At 54.0% G+C, this 25165-nt stretch overlaps 1 protein-coding gene across 7 annotated transcripts in view; it reads left to right on the forward strand.

The window, feature by feature from the left end:
- Positions 1-25165, forward strand: part of ARHGEF10L (Rho guanine nucleotide exchange factor 10 like) — a 160341-nt gene that overhangs the window by 24240 nt on the left and 110936 nt on the right. For all 7 annotated transcript variants that reach the window (XM_032759082.1, XM_032759084.1, XM_032759086.1 and 4 more), the window contains exons 2-3: positions 17407-17486; positions 24377-24562. In XM_032759082.1, coding sequence (XP_032614973.1) covers positions 17450-17486; positions 24377-24562 — 223 coding nt within the window. In that variant the 5' untranslated portion in view covers positions 17407-17449. The remainder of the gene's footprint in view (positions 1-17406; positions 17487-24376; positions 24563-25165) is intronic.

The following is a 25165-nucleotide window of genomic DNA, read 5'->3' on the forward strand; positions in this document are numbered from 1 at the left end:
GCCCCTTTTTCTTTTCTGTTTGTTCACTGATGTGTCCCAAGTACCCAGAACAGGACTTGGCTCATGGAGGTGCTTAATAAATGTGGGTTGAATGAATGAATGATTGGATGAATGAATGAATATTACCTAATTGGGTCTCAGGAGTGTCATGACACCCAGTTTGCAGATGAATAAACTGAGGCTTAAGGAGGTTGAGTTGAACATTTGCTAGGTTGTGGAGCCGGGCTTTGGAGTCCCCACTGTCTGACTCCAGAGCCGGTGCACAGACCCACCCATCTATTAGGATCCTTAAGGAGGAAATCTTTCTGTGGCTGACAGGTTGGATTTAAGGCTCTCAAAGACCCCTCTGTCATCTGAGAGTGTCTGATTGTGGGAAGAAACAAAATGATTGACCCAGACAACAGCTGGGTCAGTGCTGCGAGTGACAGCAGATAGCTCCTGCCACTAACTCCTGTTCTGATCAGTGGGTGCCCTTTCAAGGAGCCAGGTTGGGAGAGAGATGGATGCTGCCAGCCCCAAGGAGGCCCTTCCAGGCTTGGTCTGACATCATCGTTATCCTCAGCCACAGAGCGGGAGGGCACTGGCTGTGGCACAGCTGGCACATAGTGCTTGCTCTGGCCTGCACAGTGGGGCCCGTGTCTCAGGTCACCCCTGCCTGGGTGCATCTCCAGGGTGGTGGCTGGATGGCCTGGGTGAATCCCAGGTGTTCGCGGGGACATGTGCCTGCCCTCAGCCCCCAGGTGGTTCTGGACCAGAATGCCCAGGAGCCTAGGGCTGGGACCCAGAGAGACTTGGAGGGGGGCTGCTTTGAGAGGCTCTGTTAGGGGCAGTGCTGCTGCAACACTTCAGGGGGGCCACTGGTCTGGGGCACTTGGTCTGTGAGTCCCCCAAGTTCTCCTCCTGATGTGCTGTCCCACTGGGGCCCTGTCCTACTTGCTCCCATGGGTGGAGGCTTCATGGTCCCACCTGAGTATACCCTGGCAGCACAGGAGCCCAGCTGACTGGTGGCTGGCTCATGGCTGAAGTTTTAACATGCAAATACTGTAGAGTTTCAAGGCACAGGCTCTGCAGCCATGTGGCCTGGGTCCAAAGCCCAGCTGTCTCATTTATTGACTGTGTGACCTCAAGCAATTTTCTGAACCTCTCTATGCCTCTATTTCCTAATCTGTAAAATGGGAATGAGAGTGGCCCCTGTCTTAGAGGGTTTTTAGGAGGAAATTATAGCAGCTGTAGGAGTAAAGGGCTTGGATTAGCACTGGGCCCTTAGCACACAGTTAACATGTGTTCGGTGTCTGATGTTGATTTTGGCACTGACATTGGGCAACCCAAGGAGCCGCTGCATTTCTCCTGTGCCCTGTGGCTGGGCTCTTGTGCCCTGTGGCTGGGACCTGGATTCCACTTCCTCAGTAATGCTTGTCATGAATGGATGAGTCCCTGGGCCAGGTCAGCGGGGACAAGAGGAGCAAAGGCAGCACCCCGGCACTTCACTCCCACCCAAGGCCCCATTCGGGCAGCTATAGTGAAATGCCATGACTGTTACCAGCAACAGGCAGTTATTTCTCAAAGTTCTGAAGGTTGGAAGCCCATGATCAAGGCAACAGCAGATTTGGTGTCTGGTGAGGGCCTATTCCTTATAGACGGCACCTTCTCACTGTTTCCCTGCGTGGTGAGAGGGCCAAGCTGGGGCCTTGTTTACAAGGACCCTAATCCCATTCACGAGGGCTCCACCCTCATGACCTGATTACCTCCCACAAAGCCCTGCTGCCTAATCCATCACCTTGGGGGTGAGGTTTCCGCATAGGAATTTTAGGGGGATATGAACATGCAAATACTGTGGGGCTCAAGGCACAGGTCCTGGAAGCCCTCATTTCTACCTTCTTCCCTTCTCCCTCCTGCATAGCATTTGCTCCTTGCTGCTGTGTCCCAGGCATTGCAGACGAACTGTCCATGCTTTTGGTCACCCTTTCAAGGAGCGCTAACTGATGGATGGCCCCCCTCCAACTCCTCATTGCCTGAATCTAGGCTGAAGTCTGCTCTCAGGAGTTCCTGTAGCCCCCAGGTCTCCCGAAGGGAAGCCCAGCTGCTATTGTCAACACTGTTCAGTTCTCCTTCCCCTTCTGGACCACCAGCGGCTGTGTCTTTCTCACCACAGCAGGGGATACTTGATGAATATGCATAGAGGGTTGAGCCATGCTCTAGGCTCAGGGACCCAGGGCAGGAGGGTGCAGCTCCTGGCCTCGGAGAGCTCACAGTCTGGTTGTTTATCTACTAACTTGGGTGCCAGGACCGTGGCTGGGCACTGAGGACGTGGAGAGGCAAAAGATGCAGTCCCACCTTAAAGAGGCGGCCATACATATTCCCCCTCCCTCCCTGGCTGCCTCGTCTCCCCACCTCCTGTATTCCGGATGCTGGGCCAGGTGCTGCAGATGCAGACACAAGTAGGTCGTGGTCTCTGCCCCCACAGTCTAGCGGGGAGAGGCACAAAAACAAGTACTGTAGCAGAATGCAGTTTCTTTAGACACTTGTAGCCTGGTGTTTGTCTGCCATGGAAACCAGTGGCAATGGCTTTGGTCTTTGTATTCCTGTGACTAGTAACAGTGACACAACCCTGCATTGACAGGCTAGCGTCTGCTATGTTAACAGGACTTCACCAATGCCCTCTGATCCGGGTTTCCCAACCTCGATCCATTGACATTTGGGCTGGATCATTCTTTGCGTTGGTGCTGTCCTGTGCCCTAAAGGATGTTTAGCGGCTTCCCTGGCCTCCACTCACCAGATGCCAGTAGTGTCCCCCCTCTCCACCTAGTGTGGCAACCAAAGTGTCTCCTGCCATTGCCAAATGTCCCTTGGGGGACACAATAGCCCCTGGTTGAGAACCATAGCCTCCCATAGATCTGTAAAGCTGTAACTATAAATCAAAGTGGGATAGAAATTTTGAAATCCAATACTGTCTCCTTCCCCAACATCCCATGTACCTTGGGAGCATCAGTGATCTGGTTTGGCATAAAATGCAAACATCTTCTGGGATGTGGAGGGGCCCTTGGAGGCCAGAGCAGCTGTGCACCTTGCCCAGGCCACAGAGAAGCAGGGCCCCTGGCGGAATGAACTGGATCATTGCCAGGTCTTTTTGCACCCTGTTCTGTGTGGATGCAGTGTTGGGCCGGTCATCACATGGCCAGGATCAGACCTGGGAGAGTTGAGTCCAGATGTTTAACTGTCCTCTTGAATCTCAGTTCAGCCCCGGTATTCTCCCTCACCTCACAGCACCTATGACCAGGGAACCAAGTGCTCATCAGCAAATCCCAGAACCTCGAGTGCTTCCCGGGGCACAATAAAGATTTGCTGAGTGAGCAAGGGGGGATTGTTGGATGGCAGAGGGATCCCAAGGGATGAAGAATGGCTTTTCTGTCACCTTGAATACCATTGAACTTAAAAGTCCCCAGAGTGAGGGAGCGGGGTCTAGAGACCTTGGCTCTGACAGAGCACGTGTGGAAGATGTGGCCGCCATCACTCTCTTCCTGCTTTGCACCCTGTTCTGGAAGCAGATGGTGTCCCCGTGTCCCCATCCTCTGACAAAGAACCAGGCCACAGGATGACCTTGGATAGACCTGGCAAAGGCTCAGTGTTGGCAGGCAGTGTCCAGGTGGCCATCCGTGCATCTGCCCCTCCAGCTAGCATTTTTGGGCACCTGTTATGCTTGCTGGCAGTCTGCAAGAAGCGAGCCCTTGATCCCACCTTCCCAGGCCACTGGCCTCTTTCTGCTGGTTACTTGGGATGCTCCTGTGTCAAGTGACACTGGGGACGTGCTGGTGGATCATTGAAGGTTTGCTGCCTGGAGGGGTTTGCTGTCCCTAAATTGAGTAGAATTTTTTTTTTTTTTTTTTTTTTGAGATGTAGTCTCACTCTGTCGCCCATGCTGGAGTGCAATGGCGCAATCTCGGCTCACTGCAATCTTCGCCTCCTAGGTTCAAGCGATTCTCCTGCCTCAGCCTCTTGAGTAGCTGGGATTACAGGCATGTGCCACCATGCCCAGCTCCTTGTTTGTATTTTTAGTAGAGACAGAGTTTTACCATGTTGGTCAGACTGGTCTCAAACTCCTGACCTCAAGTGATCCACCTGTCTTGGCCTCCCAAAGTGCTGGGATTACAGGCGTGAACCGCTGTGACCAGCCTAGCAAAATATTTTTTGAGGTCCAGTCAGGAAGTGGAACCTGAGTTCCTGGGGCTGATTCTCCAGCTGGAGTGCTTTGCTTGAAGGGGCTATGTCTGCAGACGGCTCCAAGCTGGCCCTGTGCTGACCGTGCAGATGCAGGGAATTGGAATGTCTCTTTGGCACCATGCACAGAGCTTGGTCATTGCTGCATTTCGCACCAGCTAAGGCAACTCTGGCCTTGCTGTCTCATTTTTGGATCCTCCCCCTTCCTGACCTTGACCCTCTTCCCTGGAATCTTGACTTTAAAAGAGGAAGGGGCTGGGTGCAGGCTTTTGGGTGCTCAGCGTTGGGCCAAGCTGATGACTTCCTATAGCACTTCAGTGGCCACCCCTTCCCCAGTGAGGGCAGGTACTGCATGGTCAGATGCTGCTAGAGGGGCTGCCCCCTAAGCCTTGCCTTCACCATCCAGGCAGGCAGTGCCTTCCTGGAGGGCAGTGACGGGGAGCTCTAGGACCCTTCAGCTCTAGCCTGGGACATCACCCCTTCTTGTAGGCCGGTGCTGCTGTTCATTTAGCAGGAGGCAGTCATTTATTCATTCAATAAACATTTATTGAGCACTTACTGTGTTCCAGGCTCTCAGTGAAGCACTTTCTGAGAATTATTATCTCATTTAATCATTAGAACAGCCCTGTGCATGGTGATTCTTATAGTTGTCATTGTATGGAAGAGGAAACCAGGGATTAGAGCGGTGGATGGCATCTGTGTCACAGCTGGCCTCAGCTGGGATTGAGCACAGAGCTCAATCTCCTAAAAATCCATACCCAGGGCATGATGGTGACATGGCAAAAAGGGGAACCTGGGGGGCACACTGGCAGGACCGGAGATTGCTTCAGAGCAGAAATGACCTGGAGTAGAGTGGTCCCGTTTTTCACTGGGCAAGCAGTGGTGTCTCTGTCCGCAGGATGTCGGGGGGTGCTTGAAGCTTATTACACCCAGTGTGGCTTCCATGCCAAGGCAGAAGGAATATTAGGGGGAGTTTAGGACCAGGCTGTGGGCAGCATCTGCAATGGCTGGTTCCTTGTAAGTCGTACCACAGGGTTGGTCAGTAGCAGTTCAGCTCTTGTTAAAGCTGATAGGGAAAGAGGATGGGTGTTTGGGAACAGTTCTCTTGGGGGATCTTGGTCCCGGATTTGACCAACTCAGGACAACAGGACTCAGGGCAAATCCTTTTCATGATTGAAGCCATCCCTCCCTGCTCTCCCTCCCCCAACACCTCCAGCCCTGTCTCCCCTGTCCCCTTCCTACAGCCCCAGGCCGCATTTTCTCAGATTGTGAAGTTAATTGCAAGGGAGTGGGATGGACCCATTGGCCTGATCCCGATGGATCTTTCCAGTCACAGCTGAAAGACCTTGGGTCTAATCATGGATCCACCTTTGATCAGATTCTCGGCTTTGGACAAATCTATCTCTCTGAGCCTCAGTTTCCTCCTCTGTAAAACGGGGTCAGGTGCCTGCCATTCGTGGATTGGCCCTGCCCCTGGAGGAACTGGTGGGAGGATTAGGGGAGGCACCAGATATATCCCCTGGCCTGGAGCAGTGCTCAGAGCCAACTCCCTCCAGAGGTGCCCCAGAACAGCTGGAACTGCACCCACACCCTTCTCTGTGGAGGACAGCACATCACTGAGGGGCGTGGTTTGAATCATAAGTGCTGGCTGCTCTGAATTCAGCCAGAGCTATTCTGGGCTGTGTGGCTGAGGGCCCCCCGGGGGTCCTGGGGCTCCGTGCTGGGCTTGCATTTCGGGAGAACTCAGATGCTGCTGGCCTGCTTGCCCTGCCCTTGTTGGGTGGGTTGAGCTGTTTTTAGCTCTGAGCTTTGCGAAGGCTATTTCTTTCCTGCCCAGAGCTCCCTTGTGGGACAGAGTGAACAGCCCCCTCCCTGCCAGGCAGACTTTGGGCCTGAAGAAAGAGCTTGGAGCCAGATGGGACCCTGTGGGCTTTGAAAGGGAGGCCTGGTTTGCTGTCTGTGGCCTGCCAACCTGGGACACCGGTGCCCAGCCGTGCTCCTTCCCTGGGAAGCTGAATAGATGCCAGGGTCTCACACCTGCCCCGTGGGAAAGGCTGGGGTATGTGCCTGCCTGGATCCTGTCCTGTCCTGGATCCTGGCTCGCAGATCCTGTCCCCTTTGCCTGGCCACATGCTTCTGACTCACCAGAGGAAGAATGTGGTCTTTTTGGGAGAGAGTTTTTAAAAATAGTCCAAGTCCTTCTCCGGCCATGTCCCACTCCTCCTCCCCTTCTGATCATTTCCTGGCATCAGCCCCAGACCTCTTTCCAGTCTGGTTTTGGGGAACTGCCTCTTTGCAACTTGGCCGTGAATCTGTTTGTGAAGCTTACTGTGGGGGAGCTGTCCTGGGTGCAGGCTGGATTCAGAAGGGAGGGGTCCAGCTGTGGCCGCCTCCTCTCCAGGGGCCCGACTTGGGACCAGGGATTTCTGCATTCCTTCGGCAACTGTGCCTTGGGTCGCCTGTGTGTCAGGCCTGTGCCATGGGTGCAGATAAGAGCGGTGGACAGTGGTCACAGTCCTGTCTTCATGGAGTCCACATTCTCATAGGAGGAAACTGATAAATAACTAAAATTTGTAGTTGCCAGAGGTGTTAAATCCTGTGAGGATGGGGACACTGGGTCAGGGGATGTGCGTGGGCTGTCAGGAGAAGGTCCCTGATACAGTGACCTTGGAGCAGAGCCCTGAAGGTGAGGGCAGCAGCACGTGGGTATCTGGGGGAACAGCATTTCAGGCAGAGGGAACAGCAAGTGCAAAGGCCCTGAGGCAGAAACATGCCTGGGGCATTCAGGGAGCTGGAAGGTGGTAGTGACTAGAGTGAGCTGTGTGGAGAGAGGTAGGACATGAAGTCAGGGAGGTTGTGGGGGCTTTGACACGTGGGGCCTCGGAGACCAAGATGAGGACTTGGGTCTTCCTTAAATGAGATAGGAAAGCATTCCAGGGCTCTGAGTGGAGGATGAACTTGGCTGCTGTGTTGAGAACAACATGTCAGGGCAGGGGTAGAGGTGAGAGCAGAGGTACTGCTCAGGAGGCATTTTGAATAGCCCAGGTGAGAGACGATGGTGGTTTGGGCCACGGTGGTACTGTGGAGGGGGTGAGATGCGCTCGGATTCTGGGCGTATGTTGAAGGTAGAGCCAGCAGGTTTGCTGAAGGGTGGGCCCTGGGTGTGAGACAGAGGTGTCAAGGATGACTCCAAGGTTTTGGGCTTAGCAGCTGGTGGGATGGAGCTAGCAAGCGGGATGGGAAGACTGGGAGGAGCAGGGTTCTTTGTTCATGGCAGCATGGTGATCAGGAGGTGGGTATGGGTACGTTAAGGGTGAGATGCCCGATTGATCACTGAGTGAAGACACAGAGCAGGCAGAGGGACGGAGCCTGGAGTTCAAGGGCAGGACAGGCTGGAGGCATCACTGTGGCCACGGCTTAGGACCCACGAAGTAAGCCAGGTGGCCCAGGGGGGCCTGGGGAGGAGCCGAGGTGAAGCCTGAACCTGGGAGCTGCCAACTTGGAGGGAGGAAGGAGGAGCGGAGGAACGGGAGTTGGAGCGAGAGGTGAAAGAAAGGAGCAGCTGGCAGGTCAGGCAGAATGGGGACTGAGATGTGTCCATCAGAATTGGTGTAGTGGAGGCCGCAGGTGTCCTTGTGAGCTGGCTAGCAAAGCTGTGGGCACACACTTGGTTGGGGATAGGTAGCTCAGCACAGAATGGGAGACAGGGACAGGAGACGAAGCATGGGCACTCCTCCGGGAAGTCTTGTAAAGGGGAGCAGAGAAATGGGGTAGTGAGGGGAAATGGTATGGGATCAGATGAGCAGTAATGCGGCATATTTATTCATTTATTTATTATGATTTTTTTGAGATGGAGTCTTGTTCTGTCGCCCCAGCTGGAGTGCAGTGGTGCGATCTTGGCTCACTGCAACCTCTGCCTCCTGGGTTCAAGTGATTCTCCTGCCTCAGCCTACTGAGTAACTGGGATTACAGGTGCACACCACCACGCCCGGCTAATTTTTGTATTTTTAGTAGAGATAGGGTTTCACCACCTTGGCCAGGCTGGTCTTGGACCCCTGAGCTCAAGTGATCCACCAGCCTTGGCCTCCCAAAGTGCTGGGATTACAGGCATGAACCACTGTGTCTGGCCACGTATTTCTATTTGCTGGGAATGATCCAGCAGAGAGGAGTTGTGTCTCTTGGTGGCCTCGGCTTCTACCCCAGAAAGACGTCCTTGTACCATGCAAAACACTCCTCCCTGCCCTCCTTACCCCATCTCATTTCTGGCATCAGCTCAGAGGCCAGTTTGGGGGGCTCCTCCAGTTGCCCATCTGCAGACCTGTGGACCAGTGATGGGATGAGCAGGGGACCCCTGCAAGTAATTCCGCTCAGAAAGGCAGGGGCCATGGATGGGCAGCAATTCTGAGATCCAGCTGTGAGTAACCATCTCCCAGACCCAGCCCGAATTCTTTGCTTGCAGGGGTCAATCCACTCGATGCAGGAGGGTGCGGCCTGGGAGAGACCACCAGGGCACCAGCAGAGGATAATGCCTTGTACTGGGTCCATTTTGGGAGCCTGGGATGCCCTCCTCAGCCCCCTGCTCCATGGGGCCTTGTGGGAATATCAGGGTAGAAAACTCTGCAGGAGTGGAGAGTTGAGCTGTGGGTTAGCTCCCACCTGTCACTGATGGAGAGCGCGGTGTGGGCCCCTTCCTGCTGTCCCTCTGTTGTGCTTTAGGTGAGTTCCTGCCCAGGGCTGGGCCAAGTTCATTACCTTACTTGTTCCTCATCTGAATCAGAGAGAGCCTCACCTCCTTGCACACTCCCCCCTTTTACTTACACAGCTCAGTGAGTCTAAGAAGCCTAAGCCAGTGGTAGAGCCAGGATTGGAACACGCCTGATCCCCGAGCCCCTGCCCTGGCTCTGATCTGGAAGTGGGGCACTGTGCCCGCCCCTGCCTTGGGTATGTACCCGTTGGCCTCCTGTGGCTGCTGCCTGAGGACAGGAACCCGGAACTCTCTTTTGTTTCTTTGTCCCCAGTGCCAAGCTGGGGCCTGGCAGGCAGTAGGTGAGCAGTGAGAAGTTGGCTGAGTGGGGAAGGGAGTGATGGGATGAGCAGCTTACTTTGGGAAAGCTGGAGGAGGTGAGCCTGACCCCTGGAGGTGAGGAGGGTGAACTGGGGTCACAGATTCCCCAAAGGTTGCACCTCAGCTTGGTCCCCTGGCGGCTTTAGTTCAGCCCTGAGGTGTAGCAGGAGCAACCCTGCCCCTCCCTTTGGCTCCACCCTGCTGCCTGGGGAGCGGTAGACACCCCCGTGTGTGCCCCCAAATCCTACTGTCTCCCTTGGCAGTGCCCCTCCCTGAGCTCCAGCTCTTTCCTGCCATTCTTCCGTCTGTGTACACCTGCTGGGTTGCAGGGACGCACACAGACCTCCCTTTCCCGGCCTGCCTCATCCTCCTGGGGGGCTTTGGGTAGGTCCGTTCCCCATCTGAGCCTCAGCTTCCCTGTGTTTAAAAAGGAGGTGAGGAAACCTGCCTCTCAGGCTGCCTGCAGCCTAAACACACTCTCATGCTGAGTGGCGAGGGCCCAGCAGCGAGGACGCCCAGCAGCTGGGAGGTGGGCATCCCTGTTGTAGGTGGGGAAGCTGAGGCTCGGATGGGTGAGGTGATGGCACACAGTCTGTGTCATGCCAGCTGCTGTCCCCTCTCTGGCTTCCAGGTGGGAGCCACAGTGCCCCATCGCAGGGACACCCCTGATGTGGGGCCGAGGGTCTGGGGTTCACCGGAGAAGAGGGGGGTCAGTTCAGCTGATGGCAGGCGGCTTCCTCCAGCACTTCAGCTTCTTCACTCCTTCTGCTGGGCTGGATCACCGGGGACAAAGGGGTTAATGTGTCTGGGGGCTGGGAGGGAAGGAGGAAGAGCAGGAGGAGGAGGTGGAGGAGGGGGCTGGAGACAGAGTCTGGGCCGCCCCCCTCCCACGCTGTTCTCCAGCCGCTTCTCCAGGCTGGCTCTGGTTTCCCAGGCAACAGCCCCCAGGGGTCCCCTCTGGCCTGGCCTCAGGGTCGGCTCCTTCCCACAGAGACCTACTCCCAGGGCCCCCTCCCCGGTGCTCCCCACTCTTCCTGCCTGCGGATCCTCACCAGGGGCTCCCTAGGAGGTCAGTGCGGGAGGGTGGGTGCCACCGACTCTGGGCTCAGGACACAGTCTCCATTGTCTGAGGCTCCAGCCATTGACCAAACTTGGCCCCTGCCCCAGTGAGGCAGGCCCCCTTCTCAGAGCCCCCCTCCCCCTCGCTGGTGAAGAGGAAAGGAAGTTGGAGTCGCCCCCACCTCGGGAAGCCCTTTGAATGTCCATCAGGTGGGTGAGGGAGGAGCTGGGGTGTGTGGTCCCTTGCCAGATTCTGCAGCTCTGGCACCTGCAGGGTTGAGGAGGGTCTGGGAGGACGCTCCCTGACCCACCCACTCCCCTACTCCCCCTTCCACCCTGGGCCTGGGACCAGGCTGAGGGTCCTGCCCTCTTGCTCCCAGGGGCTCAGTAGCTGTGTGGCCTTGGGGATGCCCCTCAGTCTCTGTCAGCCTCGTTTTCCTCATCTGCTATGGGAATCAAATGAGATACAAACTAAAATGTTCAGTATGGGGCCCGGTGCACACAGTGCTCGGAGGTGTCAGCTATTGTCGTTTCAAATTTTGTGATCTCAGGCCTGGTGTTCTGGTGGAATACGTTTGTCTTGGACTTAGTTTAGCAGTCTGTAAAATGAGAAAATGCTGTTGGTCCTCAAGGGACTGGCAGGAACCCTGGGAAGGAAACTGACATTCATTACAAACCTACCAGCGTTGTCCAATGTCATCTTATTTACACCTGCACCTGACAGGTAAGCACAGGAGGCGCAGAGGGCTGCCTGCTCTGGAGTGGGGCTGCTGGAGAGCAGAGGATGAGCGTTGTCTGGGCTGGCTTCATACTGAGGCCGGGTTCCTGTCCATGCACCTCATCCCTCTCTTCTGCCCGCGCCCCTCCTGCTATAGCTCTGCCTGTGTTTTCTTGAAGGCAGCTCCTCTCTCCCCATCCTGGACTCTCCACCAGGTGGCCCTTTGTGCTGAGAAGAGCTGTGGGCATCTTGCTGCCCTGCGTGGGGGAGCCCTGGGCCCTCTTCTTGGTCAGGAGACCCCGCCCCACTTCCTGTTCCAGCTCCATTGTGCAGTTTGCATCCACTTCTCTTCCTTCCGGGCCCTGGGCTTTCAGGACAGGCAGAGGACACCAGGAGGGCTTGTACCTTACCTTCCATCTGTTCTCCCCTCCTCTGGGCCGAAGCCCCACACAAGCAGCTCCCCAGGTCCAGGGATGTCCCAGCCTCATGGGTTCCTGGTCTGTGCCCTTTGGTTCCATGCTGGGTGGGTCCCAAGCAGGGGAAGTTCACAGCTGTTATCTAGTGTGTACCCCGGGCCAGACCCAGTGCTATCCATGCTGAGATGGAAAGAAGCCCAGTGCCCCCAGAGAGGTCACAGGCTCTTGGGGAGGGCAACAGTTATAATGGGGCTGTGTCCGCAGGCGTGTACGTGTCCCAGCACCACCCATGCTCTTTGAAAATAGCCTGTTGGCCCCCTATCAGCTGCACCTCTGAGCCACTGAATCAGAATCTTTGGGTGTGGGCCTGGGACATAAGTATTTTTAAAAAGCTTCGGTCGGGCGTGGTGGCTCACGCCTATAATCCCAGCACTTTGGAAGGCCGAGGCGGGCGGATCACGAGGTCAGGAGATCGAGACCATCCTGGTTAACACGGTGAAACCCCATCTCTACTAAAAATACAAAAAATTAGCCAGGCGTGGTGGCAGGCGCCTGTAGTCCCAGCTACTCGGGGGGCTGAGGCAGGAGAATGGTGTGAACCCGGGAGGCGGAGCTTGCAGTGAGCCGAGATCACGCCACTGCACTCTGGGCTGGGCGAAAGAGCGAGACCCCGTCTCAAAAAAAAAAAAAACACAAAACTTCACAACTGGAAACGACTGTGTGAAATGGGTCTAAGGAAGCTTTGTAGAGGAGAAATGGGGTCTGGGTTTTGACGACTGAACAGGAATTTGCTTGCTGGTTGGGAGAGAGAATTCCATGTGGAGGGAACAGACAGCTTAAGCAAAGGCCTGGAGATGTGAAACAGGTCGGGTGGCATGGTCATGGGGCTGAAAGCCATTTGTGAGACCCAGAGCAGAGTTCCAGGCCAGGCCTGGAGCTGCTGAGATCCGGGAGGTCGGTGGAGGGGGCGAATCTTGGAGGGCCTTGCTTAGGACCCAGGCTCCATTCCGACAGTGATGGGGAAGGGTTTGAAGCAACAAGGTGATGTGGCAGGTGTGTTTGTGGAGTGTCTCTGTGGCAGCGGAGGTGGCAGGCGGGTTGGCCTAGCGCTTGTCTAATGAGAGCTGAAAGCCAGAAAGACCTCTCAGAGAACACAGGTACGTGGAGGAGCTCTGGTCCTGACCAGCCCAAGCACCTGGTCTTTTCCCCCATTCCCCACCTTCTTTCTGTTTCAGGAGGTGGACCCTGCAGAGGGCCTCTGTGGCCAGAGCTTGACAAGGGTGCTTGGGCCAGAACCGATATCCTTGTTTCTCTCTGGGCAGGGCTGGGTGGCTGCTGCCCAGCTCAGCCCAGCTCAGCCCAGCAGCCCAGCTGCTGCTTCCCCCACTTCTGCCTGGACCTTTTTGGAGAAAGAGGACAGCCTTCCCTGTCCTCAAAGCATGACTTGCACAGCCTTCCAGACTATCAGGGCCCCCAGGTGTTTTTTTCCTCCAGGCCTCATTCAGGCGGAAGAGGGATGGGGCAGCTTGATGTGTGAGGGGTGGGAGATGGTCTTGGGGGGCCCGGCGTGGGACAGGGGCAGTCAGGAGGAGGGTTTCCTAGGAGGGCCTCTGGGCAGATGAACTTTGAACCCTAGCGGGAGGGGAACTAATAAACACTTTGACTAAATTAGCCAAGCCAGGAAGACACCTGCTGTGATGAACTGGGCGGCTGAGGGCAGAGGGAGGTGCCAATGCCGGGCAGCTCTGGGTGGTCCCGTCACTGAGCCTAACCTGCTCTGGGCCTCTGGTGGGCACACCCCATAGCTGGGAGCTAGGGCCTCCCCTCTTCCTCCCTTGTCTGAGCGCTGCCTCCTCCTCAGCCATTCCACACAGTAGCAGGAAGGGGAACTGTTCAGTGTCCGCCTGTCCCTTGGGTTTGGCGGTCATTGTTAAAAAGGTAACCTCCAAGAGAAGACAATCTCCTATAATCCCACCACCCAAGCATAGCCTGGATATGGTCCCCATGGTAACAGAGGCCCCTGTCTACCCAGAGCTTACTCCGTGCGGGGGACGGAGTGTAGAATTTGTCACACCCACCGCTGGGTCCTCATTTCATCAGCACAGGACGCTCAGGAGGCAGGTGCGGGTCTTACTCCCACTGCCCCAGTGATAAAGGAATTAACTGCTGCTGCAGCAAGTGGCAGAGCTGGGGTTTGAACCTGAATCATCCTGGCACCAAATCCTATCCTCTAACCACGGCCTTTGCTGTCACCGCCTGGAGAGTCAGTGCTGTGGGCAGTGCCCTCCTCCTTTGGACTCAGTTTCCACATCTGTAAAGCAAGAGCAACACTGCCATCTTGGAGCTACTTTCTGGTTCTGACACGCCATGCTTTTGTATTAGTTCTCTTTTTAAAGATGAGAATGGTTATTGTTTATTTATTTATTTATTTTGAGACAGTCTTGCTCTGTCACCCAGGCTGGAGTGGCAGTGGTGTGATCTCGGCTCACTGCAACCTCCACCTCCCAGGTTCAAGTGATTCTCCTGCTTCAGCTTCTCAAGTAGCTCGGACTACAGGCATGCGCCACCACACCCGGCTAATTTTTTGTATTTTTAGTAGAGATGGGGTTTCACCATGTTGGCCAGGCTGGTTTCGAACTCCTGACCTCAAGTGATCTGCCTGCCCCGGCCTCCCAAAGTGCTGGGATTACAGGCATGAGCCACCATGACTGGCCTGAAGTGGGTACTTTTTAATCCCCATTTTGCAGGTGAGTAAACTGGGTCCCAGAGATAGGATTAACTCATCCAAGGTCTCATAGCTGCTGAGTGGAACCCAGGTGGTATCGGGGAACCTGAACTCTTTTCTAACCCCATTAGGATCTGTAGTGGTGGCAGGGGGCTGCTGTGAGACATCCCCACTCCCTTGTCCACATCCTTCTGAGACTAGCGGCCTGTGTGTGCAAAATGGTGGCCATAGGCCTATGGGTATGGCAGGGCTTGCTGGCCTGTGTCCTCGTCCCGACACTTAAGAGCCCCACATTAGCCTGTAGGGAACACCTTCCAGATTCCAGCCCCAAAGGCTAGGGAGGCAGCATGATCAGAGGATTGAGATTAGGCTTTAGGGTCAGTGCTCACTGGCTGGAATCCTAGTGTGGTCACCTTGTCCTCTTGCTTCTGTGACCTGGGGCAAATATTTGCTTCTCTGAGCCTCTGTTTCCTCATCCGTAAGCTGGGGTGTTATGAGAATTAGATGGAATAATGCTAATAAAGCATCAGGCTCCATACATGTTGGTGTCTCTCTTCCTTTCTAGGGAAAGCCTTGGGCTTTGGAGGGGAGGGCAGGAATCAGCCCTGAAGGGTGAAGAAAGGGGAGGACATTGGACTTTCTGCCCTGGGAGGGAAGGATCCTGGGTTTTGGCCCCAGGGCAAAGTAGCAGCCTCTTTCTGTATCATCATCAAATTGTATTTAAGGAACAATTTGGACAGGAGGCTGGGCAAAGTGCCTCCCTTTTTCCTTCTGTAAAATGGGTATAGGTCTCTCTGCCGCTTCCCTCCTGGAACTCTTGGGGCACCAGAGCCCTCAGAGAAAGGCTGGGCAGACCTCAGGGGTTTTGAATGAGCCCACTGGGAAGGGGCCCTGTAGCAGGACTGCTGTGCAGCTACAGGTTTGTTTTCCAAAACCCTTTGCTGAAGTAACACTTTAGTCCTGAGAGTTTTCAGTGTGGGTCTAAAAGGCACAGTCACTTGCTTAGCAGAGAGTAACTGGTATCATCAGTCACAGTGAGAAATGCAGGCAGGCGTCAGGGTTCACATCTGTGATCCCAGCACTTGGTGAGGTCAATGAGGGAGGATGGCTTGAGCCCAGGAGTTTGGGACCAGCCTGGGCAACAGAGTAAGACCCTATCTCTAGAAAAAATTTTAAAAAATTAGCCAGGCATGGTGGTGTGCGCCTGTAGTCCCAGCTACTGGGGAGGCTGAGGCGAGAGGATCACTTGACCCAGGAGTTCCAGGCTGCAGTGAGCCATGATTGTGCCACTGCATTCCAACCTGGGAAACTGAGACCAAAGCAGCCTCAGCACCTATCGATGGGGGTTATATAAATTATACCCCCACCCCACAAAAAACACCTACATCAAAACCAAACCAAACCTACTCTGCAGCTGTTAAAAAAACGGGGTTGATTTCTATGTATTAGTACTATTCTGAAATCATCACTGAGATTTAGGTTGAAAAGGCAGTTGCAGCACAGTGAGTGCTGTGTGCTCCTTCTGTATGAAACAAGGCATATCTGCAGATATGCAAGTTGGCCCATGCATGGGAGAGTTCTGGAAGGATTCTCGAGAAGTCAGTAACAGTCATCTCTTCTGGGGGACTGGGGGATTAGGGCAACCAGGGTGGAAGGTTGACTAACTTTTTTTTTTTTTTTTAATTTTTTGAGACAGAGTCTTGCTCTGTCTCCCAGGCTGGAGTGCGGTGGCACGGTCTTGGCTCACTGCAACCTCCGCCTCCCACATTCAAGCGATTCTCCTGCCTCAGTCTACTGAGTAGCTGGGATTGAAGGCGTGTGCCACCATGCCCAGCTAATTTTTGTATTTTTAGTAGAGATGGAGTTTCACCATGTTGGCCAGGCTGGTCTCGAACTCCTGACCTGAAGTGATCCGCCCACCTCGGCCTCCCAAAGTGCTGAGATACAGGCGTGAGACACCGTGCCCGGCTCGGAGACTAACTTTTCATTGTCTACCTGTTGTATCGTTTGAGTCTTGAAAGGTGCTAGAGTGTAGTGGCTGCTTCTGAGCACAGACTCCAGAGCCCCATGGCCTGGGTTCGAACCCTGGCTCTTCCTAGCTGTGTGATCTTGGGCAAGTTACTTAACCATTCTTGGTCTCATTTTCTCATTTATAATTTGGACTAATAGACGTTAATATTTGTAAAGTGCTTAAAATTATGTCTGAGATATCGTTGGCAATGCAAGAATGTCTACTGTTACTAATATTGCCATTAACCTGCGTTTCATTTTTGTTTAGTAAGCCCGTTTAATAAAAATAAAGCCCTTAGGAATGGAAAGGAAAACAGGAACACAGCCAGTGTGTGGCCTGGGTGGATTAGACCAGGGGCTGGGTGCTTTCCCTGCAGGGTGTGTTCTCTCCTCCACAGCATGTCTAGGAGGACAGCCCCCAGTGCACAATTGAAGGTGACAGTAGGGAGCGGGGGCAGGGTTGGCTCCAGGGCCCAGGAAGCCCACCGGAGGCGTCAGCCTCTTGCTTATGTGAGCTCCCACTGTGAGGGGAGGGGAGGGCGGTGCCACCTTGGGCCAGGAGGAACTGTGCCCCCACGCTGAGCATTTGGGATTCTGTCCCTGTCTTGTGCTATTGGCCTCTGGAGCCATTGCTTTCCTCACACCCGTGTGCCAAGGCCAGGTTACCTCCTGCCTGCTGGTCAACCCGTGGGGCGGGACAGGAAGAGGCAGAGTGAGAGTGGCCTTCAGCAGGGCCACCGGAAGGGACTGGCAGGAGTAGGCAGACCTAAGGGAGCCCATGCTTCCTGGGCAGCCTGGAGGAGGAAGTATCCAGTCCCATTTATGACAGTCAGGTGTGATCCGATTCCTGGAAGGTGGGGGACTGAGCATGACCCTGGACTCTGGGGCCAGAGCTTCACCTGTAAGCCAGAGGGGATGAGGAGGGACACCCAGCAGGTCCCTGCAGGTCCCTTGGCACTGGCAACAGGAAGGTCTGTGGCTGCAGGGTTTTCTGGGAAGAGGGATTTGGGCTGCACAGCTGTGGGTGTTTCTATGGGTTAATGATTTATGAAGGCTGGAGGCTGGGGCCTTTCTGGGGCTGCCCTGCGCTCTGAGAGTCACTGGGCTGAAGCACAGGTTGTGAGCCAGTGACTCGTCTCAGTGGCTGAAACTGCAGCCCTGACTCCAGCTAATGCGATTTCTGGTCTTCTTTCCACAGGTGTGTAGCTGGGACGGTGCTGGTCTGAGCTGGACCTTGTCTGATGGCTTCCTCCAACCCTCCTCCACAGCCTGCCATAGGTACCGTACCCAGGGCTTCCTGTCCCTGTCATCCCTTCTTTGAAGGGGGCCGTGGGGGGCCGGCGGAGGGCCGGCGGAGGGCCTTGCTCTGGAGCAGCATGGCGCCGGGTGGGAGGTCTGCTTTGCTGGCTGCTGGCCCTGCCTGGGCCGTATCCTCTGTCTCACGTTCCTTGTCTACAAAATAGAAGTAACTTTCTGCTCACGGAGGAGGCTCTGGGCAAGGGTCAATCCTTTTCCTGTCTCCCTGAGATCCCCCGGAGAGGTGAACACATGGGGGTCTCAGGCTGAAGCTTATCAATCAGGGGTGAGGAACTGAGGTTGGGGGAGAGGGTTGCGCCATAGGGTCAGACCATTGAACAGTGGTAGCATTGCCGCATTTAGTGAGAAAAAGAGAAAGTAAAAGAAAGATACAGCTAGGCATGGTGTCTCATGCCTGTAATCCCAGCACTTTGGGAGGCCGAGGCGGGCAGATCACTTGAGGTCACAAGTTTGGGACCAGCCTGGCCAACATGGTGAAATCCCATCTCTACAAAAATACAAAAATTAGCCGGGTATGGTGTGGCACTTGTAATCTCAGCTACTCGAGAGGCTGAGGCGGGAGAATTGCTTGAACCTGGGAGATGGAAGTTGCAGTGAGCCGAGATCATACCACTGCACTCCAGCCTGGGTGACAGAGCAAGACTGTCTCAAAAAAAAAAAAAAAAAAAAAAAAGAAAAGAAAAAAAGAAAAAGAAAAATACATACTTATACTAACAAAATTATTCGTCGTTTATCTGAAATTCAAGTCTGTGTCCTGTATTTTATTTGGCAACCCTGGCACTGGGGCCTCAGATGCTGCAGGTAGAATCCAGGCCCCGCCCGGAAGGAACTGGGCCCAGGGCTGTTTCACCCACGGCGGCAGCTTCCTGTCCTCTTGACACTATGAGAGAGGCAGAATTGCAGATGGTAATGAGTGAGGGCTTTGTCATCAGCCCCATCTGAGTTTGAATCCCGACCCTGCCACTTAGACTGTGGGGTTGGTTAAGTGACATGTTGTCTCTGTGGCTTAGTTTCATCATCAGTAAACATGGGGACAATGACGCCCCCTCCCGGGCTGTTGCAAGGTTTAAATATATGTCAGGCATGGGCATGGGGTAGTCAATTGCTCACCGACGGGAGTGCTTATCATCGTGGGTGTCAACAGGACAGACAGCGTGTGCCATGCCCTGCACCCCTGGCAGAGCCAAATGATGCATCTCCTCCTCCCTGAGCCTCGGGGTTCTTCTGGGGTGGGGAGCAGCACAGCAGACCTGTCTTCTCTGTGGCGATGGGTGGCTTCCCAGGGTCTCCCGCCTCCTGGACTCGCTTGTATTGGTTCTCACAAGGACCGAGTGTGTCCAGGAACATCAGAGGCATGAGTGACCAGCTCTGGCTGTGCCACCTGTGCAGGCGGTTAGGAAGGGCTTCCTTCAGCTCTCAGTTGTGCTGGGATGGGCCTCCTGAGTTTTCCTTCTGATAAGGAGCAATGCCTGATTGCCCGGGGGGAGGATAGAAGGCCGCCTTGGGGACAAGCACATCTCACCTCCCAATTCATGACTGGGATTTGGGTCCCAGCATGTATGGCCTTGCCCCATCCCGCCCCTGCTGCCATGGACACCTGTTCCCTTTCCTCTCCCCACCAAGAGGCCTGAACCTGAACATGGGGAGTGAGAAAAAAAAATTTATGACTAAGTCAATTCTGTTCTGTTCAGCAAACATTTGACAAATATTTGTTGTTCCAGCTCTTTCTAATATTGCTGGCTAGCATCATCTGGGTGAACCCAGCTCTTTGCCATTTTCTCATTCTCTGAGAGCTTCCCATTACCTTCCCAAATTAAATTCAAATTCCTGAGTAGGGGATTCCCCACGAACCTTGTCGGCCGTCTAATGACCTTCTTCATCCTTGCGCGTGTCTTCAGCACCCCTGGGGCACTTGGTGTTTGTTCTCTGTCTTTGCTGTGGCCTCTGCCTGGAATCCACACTTTAGTTGGAGCCTGTCAGGCCTTTTCTCATCCTTGAAGGCTCAGTGCAAGGGCAGCCTCATCCTCGAAGCCCTTCCTGAAGCCCCAGAGAGCCCCAGCCCCTTCCTCTTGGCACCGTCTCAGTCTCTGAGGTTTTAGGTTTTCTCCTGCTGGCTCTGCCCTGTCAGCCTCACAGTGAGCTCTGGAGGGGAGCTCACAGTTCCCCACCCCGAGCCCCAGGACTGTGTCTTACCTCTCCTTCCCGCTCCCTGCCCACTGGATGCTGGGAGCTGCTCACTGCATGCATGGGTAACTGAAGCTATTTCTACTCTTAAAGGGAGGAGGTGTAGGCCAGGCACAGTGGCTCACACCTGTAATCCTAGCACTTTGAGAAGCCTTGCTTGAGCTCAGGAGTTTGAGACCAGTCTGGACAACACAGTGGAACCCCGTCTCTACAAAAAATGCAAAAAAAAAAAAAAAAAAATTAGCTGGGTGTGGTGGTGCATACCTGTAGTCCCAGCTACTTGGGGGGCTGAGGTGGGAGGAGCACTTGAGCCCAGGAGGTCGAAGCTGCAGTGAGCCGTGATTGCACCACTGTCCTCCAGCCTGGGTGACAGAGTGAGCTTCATTAAAAAAAAAAAAAAAAAAAAGGTGTAGAAGTGACCTGAGTCCCTGGACATGGCTGGGGGCAGGGTTGCCTGAGGCCGGATCTTGCCTGTGAGTTGGAGAGGACTGCCCTTCTCACCCAGCAGCAGCAGCAGCAGCAGCAGCAGGGACTGGGCTATGACAAGGCTATAATCATAATAATAACAGTGATAATGGTGGTAATAATATGACAGTGATGATGTAACGATGGTGATAATAATAAGCAGAATCATCATCGTAAGAAGAGCTAACATTTGGTGAGCACGCACCCTGCACCAGGTGCTTTATTTATGTTCATTCATTCCATCCTCCCAACAACCCTGTGAGGTAGTTGCTGTTACCGTCCTCATTGTACAGATCTGGAAACTGGGAGGGGGTCAAATAACCTGACACTCATCCAGCTGGTACCTGGGTGAGCTGGAGTCTGAGCTGAACCCAGGTGGTCTGACTCTAAAACCTTAGTCACTGTAGTGACACCATCCATGTATAAAGGGAGACCCCCACCCCCACTCCCTGCCCAGCAGATTCACTTGGGCAAGGACCAGTGGGCACTGAGAGGCTAAGAAAACCCTGTATAAGTCAGGATGGGCCTGTATCTGGTACCCCCAAAATAGCAGGTAGGGACTTTGTGGTCATTTATTCCAATACTTTAATAAATTTTTTTTTTTGAGACAGGATTTTGCTCTGTTACCCAGGCTGGAGTACAATGATGTGATCATGGCTCACTGTAGCCTCAAACTCCTGGGCTCAAGCCATTCTCCAGCTTCAGCCTCCTGAGTAGCTGAGACTGCAGGCACACACCACCACACCCAGCTGATTTTAAAATTATCAAAAAATTTTTACTTTTGTTTATTTTTTTTTGAGACAGAGTCTCGCTTTGTCACCCAGGCTGGGGTGCAGTGGCACAATCATGGCTCAGTGTAGCCTTGAACTCCTGGGTTCAAGTGATCCCTCCACCTCAGCCTCCCAAGTAGCTGGGACTACAGGTGTATGCTACCACACCCGGCTAATTTTCTCATTTTTAGTAGAGACAAGATCCCACCATGTTACCTGGGCTGGTCACAAGCTTTTGAGCTGAAGCCATCCTCCTGCTCCAGGCTCCCAAAGTGCTGGGATTACAGGTGTGAGCCACAGCACCCAGCCTGTGTTTTAAACTTTGAAAATTGCCACCCATAGACATGATAGCAGGGGTACGTGTGTGTGTGTGTTTCACAAATGCTTATCATGTGCCTACTATATGCTGGACATTGCACTAGATGCTGAGGATGCAACAGCAACCAAAACAGACAAAAATACCTGCCCTCGTGAAGCTTATATTCGAGTAGAGGAGACAGACAGCAACACAAATAGCATATGGCAGCCATAAAGAAAGGTAAAGTAGGCAGGGCAAACTGGGAGTCTCAGCAGGTCTGTGTGGCAGTGTGCAGTAGAGATGCCACAGCATGCAGAGAGATGATGTGCAGTAAACACCTGAAAGAGGGGAGAGCAGGAGAAGATACTCGCGGGAAGAATGTGCTAGGCCCTGAGGCTGCAAGTGCAAAGGTCCTGAGGCAGGAGCATGCCTGGCACATTTGTGGTACAGGAAGGAGATCAATGTGGCTGGAGTGGAGGGAGCAAGGGATGAGCAGAAGATTCTACGCACATGTGCACATGTGCGTGCACACACACACACACACCCCCCTACCCAATGTGTATATGTAACTGAAACAGAAGTGTCAAAACCAATATCGAAATTATACCAAGGTGAATTCATTAGTATCACAATACATTATTTTTTAAACATCGGAAATAATTCAATACCAAATGTATTTTATTTGGTATTATAATATCAAAAAGAATACCCCATATGATTTTATTAATATTAGAATACAATGTTTAGAAACATCTGAAACAAAACAAGCTACCAATCCAAACACCGAATGAAATGCTGATTGGGAATCCCCTAATTGAACTTATGAGCTACCAGGGGTTGGGAACTGCATCTGAAAACCACAGATCCAGCTCCCACCCAAGCCCTTTATGTCAGCGCAGGGCAGAATGTCTGAGGGCTTCTTAGTAGAAGAGTGTGGAGGGCGAATGGAGCTGGGTTCCAGTCCATCCCCATCCTCTTAGCTGCTGACTGTGGGCACATTGCTTTGCTTCTGTCTCTGGGGTCTTGGGTAAATGTAGGTGATCCCGAGGCTGGATCAGGAAGCTGCCCAGGGCACAGCTCAGGCTCCCTCAGGACTTGTTTCTTGACACCTGGGGAAGGAGTTTGCTCTACAGGCCACATTGCTGCCCCGAGTCCACCCCTGCTGACCTGGCCTGTGGGATCCCCAAAGCCCAGGAGGAGCGGCTGTCTCCTCCTCTGCGACCTCAGAGGAAGTTGGGTACTTCTCATTCTGGGGAGGGAAGGCGTGCTCTGGGCTTCCATTGCAGTCAAGCAGCTGAAGAAGGGGTTTCCTACATCTGCCCCCAAAATATTATGCTCTGGGAACCTCCAGGTCATTGTAGGGGAGTGATTGGATTTTTCTAGTCCAAGAGACTGTTGGAATCAGATATGTCCATCTGTCCATCTGTTCATCTGCTGGCCCATCTGTCCATCTCTCTGTGCCAGCCACCTCCTCACCCATCACTCATCCATCCGTCTAATGTTTATTGAACATTTGGTAGAGCTGGGTCCGCAGACCCATGGGCTAGAAAATCCTGTTTGTCCTCCAGGATCCGAGGCTGTTGTTGTCATAATCCTTACATATACAGGCACTGTGCCGAGGGCTTCTCCTACCCACTGGTTCTCTGATAGTGGTGATTTTACCCTCCAGGGGGACATATGGCAATGTGTGGAGACATTTTTGGTTGTCACAGCTGGAGGGTCCCCTGGGCCTGTAGGGTGTAGAAGCCAGGGATGCTGCTAATCGCCCTACAGTGCACAGGACAGCCCCCCTCTCCACCCACAAAAAGAATCATCCAGTCCCAAGCACCAATTGTACCAAGGTCGAGAAACCCTGAGCTGCAGCTCAGCTGATGGTCATGTCAGCCTTGTGGGGAATGTGCTGTTTTTATTCTCCAGTTTGCAGAGGAAACCAAGATTCAGAGAGGCAAAGTGACTTGCTCAGAACCACACAGCTAGCAGGGAGCTCAGACAGGGCCATGTGAGCACAGAGCTCATGCCTAAGCTGTGTGGCATGTGCCCACGAGAGGGCTGCTTAGGGTGGTCAGCTTGGCAGATGTTTAAAAACAGAACCAAACTGCCTGTTGGTTTTGCAGTGGGTTTGCATAAGGTAGGGGATGGAATTATTGAACTCCTGAAGTTCCGTTCAGCCCAGAGTTTAGGAAGAAAGTCTTCTAGGAAGAGGACTGGGGAACCTCCATGTGGTGAAATGGCTGGAAATGGCTTCTCGTGCTCTCTACGATAGAGAATTCCTCCCTTCACTCATTTAACAAAAGTGGCTGAGCTCCTAGTCTGGGCCAGTCCAGGACCCGACAGTAGAGGGGACAGACAGGTGAGATGTCTGCTCTCAGGGATCCGAGCTTGGTGGGGAGTACAAACAAGGGGCAAGGGCAGAGAAGGAGAGGCCACGCCTCCTGTAGTAGGGTAGGCGGGGAGGGTCTCTCTGTTTGAGTTGAGCTTTAATGGGCGAGGAGGACAGGAGTTCATAGTCATGAAGGGGGACCCCCAGGAGGGGAACAGTAGGGAATGAGGCCTAGCGAGCTGACCTCCATGCTGGGAGCTTGGTGCCTTTCCCTGCCCCAGCCAGTCTGTGCCCTAGTACCTGCAAGCTGGCTGTCTCCAAGCCCAGGCATTCCCAGGCAGCTGTGTTTCATGCTGTTGCACATACCAAATAAAGTGCAGCTGGAAGGATGTGCCTGTCTGTGCTCATTTGCACACACAAAGCACACAGACACATCAACACAGAAACAAACATGCAATAAGCTTGTGCTCACGCATATACACACATTTAAAAAGACCCCTTGCTCACAAAACAGGGAAACAGGAAATAAGAAGAGGAAAGATATACATTGAAGTACTGAGGTGCACAGGCTCACCCCGGGAGCACACTCCCTTCCCTCCCTCAACTGCCACTTGCTTAGAGACCTAACCCAACCCCCTCCCCCCCGCCTTACCAGCACTGTAGGGCCATGTGGCTTGAGTTTGATGGCTCTCATTCCCTGGCTCAGACCCGAGGTGCTCACCCAGTTCCAGCCCATGCCCACCTACCCCAGCCATCTCTCCATCGACCAAACTTCGGAGATCCTGCAGCCTGGCCAACTCCTCCTTTCTTCCAGGAGATCAGCTGGTTCCAGGAGCCCCAGGCCCCTCCTCCGAGGCAGAGGACGACCCAGGAGAGGCCTTTGAGTTTGACGACAGTGATGATGAAGAGGACACCAGCACAGCCCTGGGCGTCCCCAGCCTTGCTCCTGAGAGGGACACAGACCCCCCACTGATCCACTTGGACTCCATCCCTGTCACTGGTAAGATGTTTCTGGGAACTTCCGGTCCTGGGGCTAGAGGGAGCATAGAGAACTGGGCGGAAGCTCCAGGCTCTCAGGGATGCCTGGTGGCCCCTCTGCTGTCCCCAGAAAGCAGGAAGGGAAAAGCCAGTGGGAAGAAGCTGCAGTCTATGGCTTCCCTTGGGAACTGGAAATTCCTAGCATTCCTGCAACATCTGGCGCACTTTGGCACATTGTAAATGGAAGTGGTTGGCCTGAGTTTTGCTTTGGAGACAGTTGCTGCCCAGAGCTTGTGTCTCTGAAGTCCTCCCTGCAGCTTCTCCTAAAGAATCCACACCAGCCAGAAGAGCAGCCTCCCAGAGGTCCCCTCTCCTGTCTGCCTTGGGGAGCTGGCAACCCTGGGGGGCAGGAGGGCCCTGATAAGCTGGTGTTAAATGGCAGCTTCTGGGCTCTTAGAGTCTGTTATCTGAGAGAGAATCTGGGGACTGGACCAGCTGGAACTTCCTGCAGGCTTGGGGACAGCGGGCTCCTGGAGCAGCTGGGGGTGGAGGGCAGGCCCAGAGCAGGCGGGGTGGCTGCCGAGGGTTCTGGCTGGAGTTTGGAAGTGGGCCACGGGGTGGTTGG

This window comes from Hylobates moloch, unplaced genomic scaffold (genome assembly GCF_009828535.3).
Source record: "Hylobates moloch isolate HMO894 unplaced genomic scaffold, HMol_V3 SCAFFOLD_9, whole genome shotgun sequence".
NCBI lineage: Eukaryota > Metazoa > Chordata > Mammalia > Primates > Hylobatidae > Hylobates > Hylobates moloch.